This window comes from Nesoenas mayeri, assembly GCF_963082525.1.
Source record: "Nesoenas mayeri genome assembly, chromosome: 1".
Lineage (NCBI taxonomy): Eukaryota > Metazoa > Chordata > Aves > Columbiformes > Columbidae > Nesoenas > Nesoenas mayeri.
In genome coordinates this window covers 188,028,265-188,038,244 of record NC_137541.1, presented here as the reverse complement: position 1 = coordinate 188,038,244, position 9,980 = coordinate 188,028,265, and the positions used below count along the sequence as shown (strand labels likewise).

Genomic DNA, 9,980 nt, shown 5'->3' with positions numbered 1-9,980 from the left:
ATTCACTGCTTCTATCTTTAAATAGAAAAGCAAAATAGCCTTAACCCTTTGAGGATCAGATTAGCAGCAAGTTGCAATCTAAAGAGAGAACAAGTATTTCAATCAATTAGGAAATTATTCTTACAAAGGTTCAGTGAGCACCCTTTTGTGTTCCACCATCCCAGCATTTACTGCTGGATATATCAGCTGTAATCACTTCACACAGGCCTGAAGGATTTTCAGGGTCTCAAAGGGTTAAAGCCAAGACTTTTGAGTAAAAGTGTTTTATTAAAAGGGTGAGTTAGGTGAGCGAACAGTCTCAGATGAACTTGGTGAATAGTCTTCCGATTCGGAGTTGAGTTCAGGTGGAGCTTGCTGTGCCTTATAACGTCCCCTCACATCCTGGTTGCGTCTTCGTCGGAAAACCTGCCTCTCCTTATCAAGAGCGGTGGTCTGGCAGGGGCATAAAATAAGAATAAACGAAATTACGCTGTGTGTGAAATGCAAAGCTAATGAAAACCATGAGGTTTTATGTGGTCTGCAAATACCAGGGATAATAAATGTTCAGACCAAATTAAACCTGTTCTGTCTCAGTCAGGTCTGAAAGGTTGAGCCCACAACATAGCTAAATGCTTTAAAAAGTGTATTTCCCCAAACCTTAAGAGGTAGCGTGACATCATCAAGCAGATACAGTACCATATATATGGATGCCATATGTTCTACTTCTGGACGCTATTAATTTCACCCTTTAACAGATTCAAATTTCAAGCCAAATACCAACTGACCTTCCCCCACCCTTCTCAAAATATAAATCTGTTTCTACAGGCAAGGCAGAGATGTTAGTTTGTCTTTGATTTGACCTAATGAAGGCTGATACACACTCACCCATGTTCAAGTCAGTGCAATAGGCTAACAAAGATGGATTGTGATGAAGTTGTCAGACAGGAGAGAAAAACAAACAATGAAGGGAACTAGCCCAGCTCTTTGATACCTCCTCATGCCGTTCAATGGATGTTCTTAGGGAGAATGCTAAAGAGCTCTGATGGAAAGACCTGGTTAGCCTGAGCACCCTGTCTTCTCCTCTTAATCAAAGTCTATCAAATTAAATACTCCACTACTTTTATCTAGGTCTATCTTGAGTGTCTAGAAATGGGGAAGAAGAATGTTCACTTGATGGGCTTTATAGTTTGATGAGCTTCTGCCACTGCTGAGAATGCAAGTCTTAGTAACATGGCCATGACTTCTAGCCAGATCCTTCCTTCTGCTTTCCTTGGCACATTTACAAAGGGGAAACTGCAACCCAGAATGGGACTTGGTTTTGCTGTTTTCTTGATGACAGGGTATTAGACTGCAGTCCCTGACATTGCTGTAAAATTACAAGTTCAACAGGATGGCCTTGATTCAGCAAGAGCACTTTGACACATAGTTAACTGCCTTCTGAAGCAGGGCTGCCTTCTTAAAACATGGTCTGTGATTTTTTTTTTTTTAAAGCAACACAGGAAAAGGCAGGTGGCCAGTAAGATGACATACAAAATGCAAACAAATATCTGATCATGGCACTGGAGGCAAAGATAACTTTGAGAACTTAATAGGTTTAACTGCTAAGGCTTGTAAAATTTGTCCCTAGTACAAAAATCTCTATTTATAAGAACGAACCAAAATGTTATGCTGCTTCAAAGGATTTATTGTTTTCTTTTGAGATACACCTGACTGATTTCTCTAGAAAATTTACCAGTTATAGTGTGAGCCTCATAGGAGAGGAGAGATGTATTTATAGCCAGCATATTTTTGAGAACAAAATGAAAACTAAATCCATCATACCAGTGCAGAATAGCATTATGGCAATCTCTGCTCTAAAATAATGCAATCAGCATCCAGTAATGATGTAATAGAGACAGAGAGATGGACAAGAGCACAGAGCTACTATAGCAAATGGATTTAATTAGGCTAAGTCACTGAACTATTATTTTTGTGTCTAGAACCTACATAGCACTACTTTAAAGGGGCAAAATAATAAACTTCAATAAATTCATCCCTGTGTTTTAAATACGAACTGCTAGAAAATCCAACACTTCTCATCTGCTGAGAATTTCTTTGTTCGCTGCTAATCTTTTGGTTAAGAGCTCTAATTAGTTTTTTCAATGCCTTCTAGGTTTTGCAGCCTTGAACCAATTCAGTTTTTGATTATTTTTTAATGTGGAACAGAAGAATACCTAGCTCTTTTACACACAGTGAATATACTGCATACAGTATGTAATTCTGTGTGAAAATTGAAAAGAATGGCATATATTACCATTCTATAAAATACAGATTTCCATTTAAAAGATGTTTTATGCTTACAGGAAATAAGCATTTATTTAAAGTTTAAACCACATCACATCATCTTGTGGTAAAAGATACTCTCCTCGGAGAAAGTTAAACATTTCTGGCTGAATAAATAAAAATACTTGCATTAAATTCAAAATTTATTTTTAAAATCTGCTTCATGAGAATGGCAAATGTATATTTAAAAACTGAATGTATTTAAAGTTAGATAAACTACACAGAAGTGAATACTCTTGAATATTGTTTTTATTTAACCCGTTTTTTTTAATAACAGTATTATGAAAATGCCCAATTTCATATTGCTAGATAATTAAATATCAGGACATCATTTTAAAGATGTTTTGAAAAAATAAACCCCAAGATGCTACTTTTCTACTATATTGGGGTAGCTTTGGGTGCTTTTGTTTAAATACATTTGTTTAAATGTACATAAAGGCACTATCTGCCTCATTAATCAAAAATGATAAGCAAAAAAACCTGAAGATCCTACCTAATCTAGCACTGTATGCTGTCATTTGTAGGTCCAATTATTTCTGGTTCCCTAACCCTTCAGAAACTTCCTGAGATATTGTAAGACTATGTTTTTACATCTTTATCCCAAATTCCCCTTGAATTTGATCTAAATGGCCTTTATAAAGGCATGCTTGTAGACTCAGGGGCATTATTGTGATTACTCTCCCGGCCTTTCTCACCCAAAGAGCTTATTGAATAAAAATGTATAAAGTCACAGAGAGCTAAAGAAGGGAGCATTTATCTACTGAGAGCAAAAACATACAGGTCATATTTTAACCTTTAGTGTTTCACATGTCAGAAGCACAAAATGGGTCAGTTTTGGCCACAGCCAGAGCATTCACAAGCCCTACAGAACTTGCAAAACGAGCCTATTCTGCTCAACATTACGATGATGTTTTGCACTTCCACTGTCTATGACAATGCCAGGCGGCCTGGTCACTGTGCATTCTGCACAAATGCTACTTTTCATTTCATGGTTATTTTGTACATCTAAAGAATTTCAAAATAGTGTAGATCAATGCTTTGGAACACTGGGGAGATGGTAAGATACATTTGAGTGTGGACAGCCTGTATTTTATAAGTGCAGTTTTCACCTACAATACACCCTTGTGCATGTAGGTGTATTTCAAAAATCAGCTTTTTCATTATTATTACTGTTTTCGTAACAAAGGCCTCTTATATGCATTGCCTTGGTTTAACAGATTTATTATTTCATCTACTATTCAGCTGGGTTGTTTGTCAGTGCGTGAACCAGTCCATTATGGATTTCCAGGGCATTTCTACTTTAAGCTACTCTTTCAATAAATAATAAGAGGATCTGAAGTGCACTTATGCTTCACAGGGCTGCAAATCCCAGATTTTCATTATCACATTTTGACTTTTTTTTTTTTTTTTCCCAGCTCGAGGTGAGCGAGCGAGAACTTTGAGCACTATATGATAGTAATGGCAACTAAAGTGTAAGGATAGCATCCTTAGTTAAGATATGCAGCTGTCCTTTCACAATCCATATGAGGAAATGTAGAGCTTCTTACCCAGCAGATACGTGGATTGCCTCTAATAGTTCAGTGCTGATGGGTGTGAAGCACTTCATTAAACACTTATGTATTTTGCATCAACATTTAGTAATCCTGACACTTGGTACCAAATGGTTAACCAGACTTTTTTTTAGAAAACATTTAATTTGCAATAATTGAGCATTAGTTTAAAATCATGGTTTCTGTCACCTGTATACTAAGGTGCAGTTATCATTTTTCTAGGATTTTGCTGCAGGGAATATCTTTGTCCTGATTTCTACTTCTTGATGTTGCAGGACTCCTGAGCCATGCAAATTCTTTTTTTATTAGAAAATGTTGAACTCCGTATCTCTGAATAAACATTTAAAAACTACAACAGCTTTGATATAAATGTTGGATTTGCAGTGGGAAGCACCTGATTATAGCTGTGGAATGATATTCTCTGGCAGGTCAGTAATTATTGAATTGAAATAACTACATTTTACGAACACAAGCAGTGACTGTTTTTCTTTTCACTTGTCTTAATTTACTGCTGGCCACCAAATATAGATATATATTCATTTCATTAATAAAAGAACATTATTGTGCATTTTGCCTCTTAGTCCATCCATTATTCATACCAGCCAGGAGACCGAAGTGGGGATGCAGCTGTTCACGCATTAATCTAAGAAACACTTCCCTTCACTTGCTTTCATTCTGCAGAAGCGTATTTGCAATTTGTTCGCAATTTTCGTAATGCTTTGTTTAGTGCGTGGAATTACACGGACACACGTATTGAAACGCTGGTATTTTTCTTCCAGTGCATCCGTTTATATACACGTATGTATATGCATGTGTTTAAATGTTCACACCTAGATAATTTTATGCTATTTCCTTAAGCTTCTGGCTAGTGACCTCGATACATTGAGATATGTAACAACAGGTTTCCCTACTGTAAAAAGGACCATTAAACAATGCTTGTGGCACGAGCCAGGCAGCCCTTCAGTCCGGCCTTTTATTACTTTTTCCATGGGTTTCTCAGGTTATATCCAGATACATACCTATATATATATATATGTGTATATATATATATATACATATATATATGTGTGTGTGATTGATTCATGATTCAAGACACTTTTTGGAGAGTACTTAAATCTTAGCAATGCACCTGAGTCCAGGAGTGAAAGATACAGGTTATTTTTAGCCCCTCAGGCACAAGCTATAACTAAGTCAAGTTACACGGTGATTTGGAGACGTGCAAATGACCACATCGAGGGCACAAATTAATCGAGTGGATTTGAACCTAGACCTCCAAATACAAAAGGCCGGTGCTTTAGCACACCATGTAACTTCTGGCATGGAATTTAGCTAAAATGAAAGTAAAAAAAAAGAAAGAAAACAAAATCAATTTGATGTATGCTTTGTACTGTACTGGTGAGTGAATGCAAAGAAAAGTATTCTACACATATAACTGCTAAAGTCATATTGCTGTATTTAAGTTTGTGTTTACTCTTTGACATTCTCCCTTTTTAGAGACACGATTCCTCAGCTGGTTTCAATTACACGTGGAAAACACTTTGTGCCAAGTTGTTTGCATGGGTGAATTTTATTTATAGTTTTAAATCAGTTGTGGTTTTCTTAGTCAAAGGACAGGAGAAGAGATTTTAAATGAGTTTAGATGTTTGCCTGTTTTTAACAATATTCAGTTACAAAGGGTTTTGCAGTATTAAAAATGGCACTTTATAGATAGCAAGCCTGACTACCAACTTCCTTGTCCCATTGTCAAGAGGTCTGACTGTAACTTTTGACTTGAAAGTGTATTAGATCCACTTGGGATAGGTGTAAGTAACTCAACAGATGCATAGTAATGGAAACTGGGAACCTAACAAAGAGGATGGAACTATGGGATTTCAAATAAGTTATTCAAATACATTTTAAACTGTGACAGTGAGAACTATGTTTTAAAAATCCAGTATTTTATGAATTCAGTATTGACTGGGTTGACAATTTCCTGAAGCATCCCATGTAACTCACGTCCTTGCTATTGTCATTGCAGAGATAAGAACATTAATGACTTTCCCATGCATTTCCTGGGGTTTATTTTGTTCCTTTAGATTTTATATAGTGTCTGTGGAGATATATATATAATAACATATATTAATGTTTTATACTAATCTCATGTATAATACTACAAATAATTATATTTTCTACTAATAGTTTATATTAGATACACCCACTCTGGTGCTCCGTTGATATTTTGAAGCAGCCCAGAAAAGGCATAAAATTCAGGCCATTCAGTTTGTAGCAGATTAAAATAAAGATTAAGACATAAACCACAACCAATAGGGAAATTCAGGGTTGAAAAAAATGTTGGTAAATTATGCAAAGTATTGCCTTCAAAATGTGCTGCCATTAGGAGGAAGAGGTAATGCAGCTGAAGAGGGCTGTGGATTGGACACTGCAACACTTGAGGCTAAAGGGAAGGATTGAAATACTTTCACTCTTAATATTCTGGCTTAGCTACAAGAAGGCAAAAAAACTTGAATCACACAAACCAATGATTAAAGGTCTTTGTTAAGTAGATATTACAGACAAGTTCCTTATAAGAAAGTAAATCTATCAGTTATGATATTTCTGAAGGACAAAGTAGGTGCCACTCTTCTATCAGAGAATGGGATGAGTTTGGAGGAAAAAAAAAAAAAAAGGAAATTCCAAACATAGTACCTCTGCTCAGAAATGAGTGACCTCTGCTGTCTTAGACTTTAGTTGACACTGGTAATTTGGGTTGAATGAAGATGTGATGGCACAATGGACATTATGCACCTGAACCAAGGCTGGCTTTCCTGGCTACCAAGAACAACACTTTACCAGCCAAAGGGTAGTGCAGGCTTGAGGGGGCGGGGGGGAGGGTATCTGGGACCCACAAGTCTCATTCCATACTGATTTTGGCATTTTCTGCACTTCTGATGGCAGGGCTGATGTCCCTACAGCATTAGGTGGCCTGCTTTTAAAATATGTAGCAGACGGGGTTCTGAATTATTTTATTGATTTGGCCCCTGCGTTTTTTCTGTTCCTCATAGTCAAGAAACACTGTAAGATTTTTCAGGCATTATATCCCGTAGCTGCTACAGCTGTAACTGTACATAAGGTCTGTTGTATTTAAGTATCTCAAAAGAGCCATGTCACTTTTGCACATATCTTACTGACAGGCAATAAAACAGGAAGCATAATGAGTGCTCAGAAAATTAGGACCTTGAATAAGAAAGTCTTTTAGGCAGAGAAAGGAAAAGGTTTTCTGGCTGACTGAAGGAGGGAACAGTGCCATTTAAAAAAATACTTTAGAGGACTGCTAGAAACTACGGATGAAAATGATCAAAGGAGTGGAGTAGAAACACGTAGTTTAACACTAACAAAGGGAGCATTACATTTTCCTTGGGAGCCGCTTCCATTTTTCACTGTACTTGTGAATTCAGGTTAATTTTCATGGGCCTGTGATAAATTATCTGGTTTATAGATGGGAACTGATGAACCTTTTCCTATGCTTTGCATTTGCACTTACAGTTACTACTAAAAAGTAAACACTTGCTGAATCGAAATGGTTTTATTTAGACTAAAATATTGGTCACTACAGCAATTGCTTGTTTCTTGGAGATGAAAGAAGGACCAAACACCAGGCAGTGCTGGTTTGGAGGTACCCCCTGTTATAGCATTTCCTAATTAAGCATGTCTGCCTGGGAGTCCTGCTCTCTCAATTTGCCTTTCCACACTAGGTGCCCTGTTTAGAAAGCTCTAATTATAAATATTGTTGTTACTGCCCCCAGCTGGAAAACAGAGCAGTTTGTATATGAATAAGAGAGATTATCGCCCATCTGCTCCAGCCCATTATTCAAGGATGTGTCATTTTGTATACTGATGGCAGCCATTACTATCGCTTTAGTCAAATGGCCTTTTTCTCTTTTTTTTTTTTGATTTATTTATTTACCAAGTTGCAGAAATAGAGTCTTCCCCCATTAGCTCTTCAAAATGCACATGGTTTGTCTCAAAATCTGGGCTATGGCAGTTAAACTGAGTCAAGGCCAGTCTGAGAGGACACGCTCACTTTTATCACAGGCTCCTGTGATAAAATGACAGGCTTCTGGTGGTCTACTCTCCCTGAAGCTGGGGTTTTAAAAGATCCAAGCATTGTGTATAGCAAATGGAAAGACAGATCTCTTTTTTTGTCTTTCCTTTGTAAGCAGAAAAATTCCTCTAATAGTGTCAAAGCTAAAGCTGGGCACTCAGGCCCCTCTCCCCACTTCTTCAAAACCAAGATGCACGGATGCTCCGCCGCTGTCTCTTGGTTGCACCACAGGGCTAGAACCTGTGAAGCATGATGCTAAGTGACAAGATAGATCAAGCAGGTTTTGCTATGTCCTTGCAGGTTGTGCTAGGTTTGTAGCTACAAACACAAGTGCGATAGGCTGGAATTACACATTTAAGGCTACACACTCAAGTACTTGGAGTGAAAATGTTTCACAAATTCTTGCTAGCCAGCGTTCAGCTGATGAATGGGGGACTACTTTTCTATTTCTTGCCTGAAAAGTAGGATTATTTTTGGTTTTGCTTTTTTTTATTTCCCCAGAACATCCATATCAGAACCTACTTAACCTCAGTGTGTGCTCAGAGAACTGCTAGCTTTTATGGAAACTGCTGGAGCCTGATCCATGCACTCAGTGAAATGATCCAGGTTGGGAGTTTTACTTTACCAGAAATGCTTGCAGTGACCATCTCTGCTGTTTTGCTAATGTGTTTAATTTGCTGGGTTTTTCCAAATACTTCACAGATAAGTTTTTAAAGGCTTCAATCACTGCAGTGTTAGAAAATGCAGATTCTGCAAGAAACTTATACAAATTAATCCAGCTATCAAAATGCAGGTCTTGTGAGCAATAAGAAGGAAAAAAAGCCAGCAAATAACCACTTCATGGAAATTCCACAGCTCTGGATTGAATGAGGAGGTGCAGGGGCCTTGCGTGTGCTATCAGACCTGGATCCCTCCTTGCCCCGACTCCAGAATAATCCCTTCCCACCCAAATTCCCACTTTATCATACAGGTTAAGCCGGCTAACGACAACCCTGGCACAGTTACACAATGAATAAAAATATATTCAAAAGACTCATGCAATATTTAAAAAAATCAAATCAAAATAAATAAGTTTCAGAAGGGTTTTAAAAATAAAAGAGAAAGAATGCATTGTTAGAAACACAAGCTTACCAGCACATACAATGCATTGTATTTCATTGAACTTGGGAGAGTTTCTACGACCCGCGTTATGTAAATGCATTGTTCAATCTAAGGTAAGGATTGTGTTTAGTGGGTTTAAAATGACAGTATATAGCTCCACATCTCACATGGAAAAGGAGTGAAATATATGCTGAGAGCCTGTTGCTGCTCCGTGTGTTTCAGAACAGGAGCGCAGGGGAAGCAGATGCCTTAACAAGCAATAGGGAGGGGGAGGTTGCGTACTTCAGCATATCTGGTAGATTTTCTATATACACTGTCCTTTTAACTATAGGGGAAATTGAGACTGAGCATGTGCGATGAAGAGAAAGCTGGCAATGTGGGTGTGAGGGATGGGTGAAGAAAGGGAATGAGGGGGTGTGGCATCTCAATCAAGATTAAAACGAAACTGATAAAGCAGCATATGGACCGGATAACAAATCAAAAAGCATGTTTATCCACTGAAGGAACTGGTTAATGGAGACTGCCAGCACGTTGCCATGGAAACACTGACTGTTGGCGCTGCACCATCTCATACCTTATCCAATACATTCCTGGTTGTTGGTAGTAGTCCAAAGACCCTGATCTCTTGATGGTAAACCCGTGGTCCAGCTGAGCAGAGAGAAACGGGGCAACTCAGTGGATCGACATTAGGCTAAAGAATTCAGACTCCAGAGCAAGCTGTTCCTTATTTAGTGCATATTTACTGTTTTCACTTTCAGAAGGCACTTATCTAACATCCTAAAGCTACGTACCACAGATGAAAAATAAAAAAAGTAAAGAAATAAAAGAAAAAGACACTAACTCTAGATTCGGTCTTGCTAAATTAGAAGCCAATTTATTCAAACTAAAATGAAGTTTGCAAAATAGGTTACTTACTGCACGATGCATTCATTTGAAAGTCTGACAAA

At 37.8% G+C, this 9,980-nt stretch overlaps 1 protein-coding gene across 2 annotated transcripts in view; it reads right to left on the bottom strand.

Moving 5' to 3' along the window:
* Positions 1-267: 267 nt before the first annotated feature.
* DCLK1 (doublecortin like kinase 1) overlaps positions 268-9,980 on the bottom strand; it is a gene marked incomplete at both ends in the record, with an annotated part of 239,529 nt that continues 229,816 nt past the window's right edge. Inside the window, 2 exons of one of the 2 annotated variants that reach the window (XM_080354029.1) lie at positions 375-432; positions 9,608-9,681. In XM_080354029.1, the coding sequence (XP_080210155.1) occupies positions 375-432; positions 9,608-9,681 (132 nt within the window). Of the gene's footprint in view, positions 433-9,607; positions 9,682-9,980 lie in introns of both variants that reach the window. The other variant, XM_080354028.1, reaches the window with a different exon arrangement.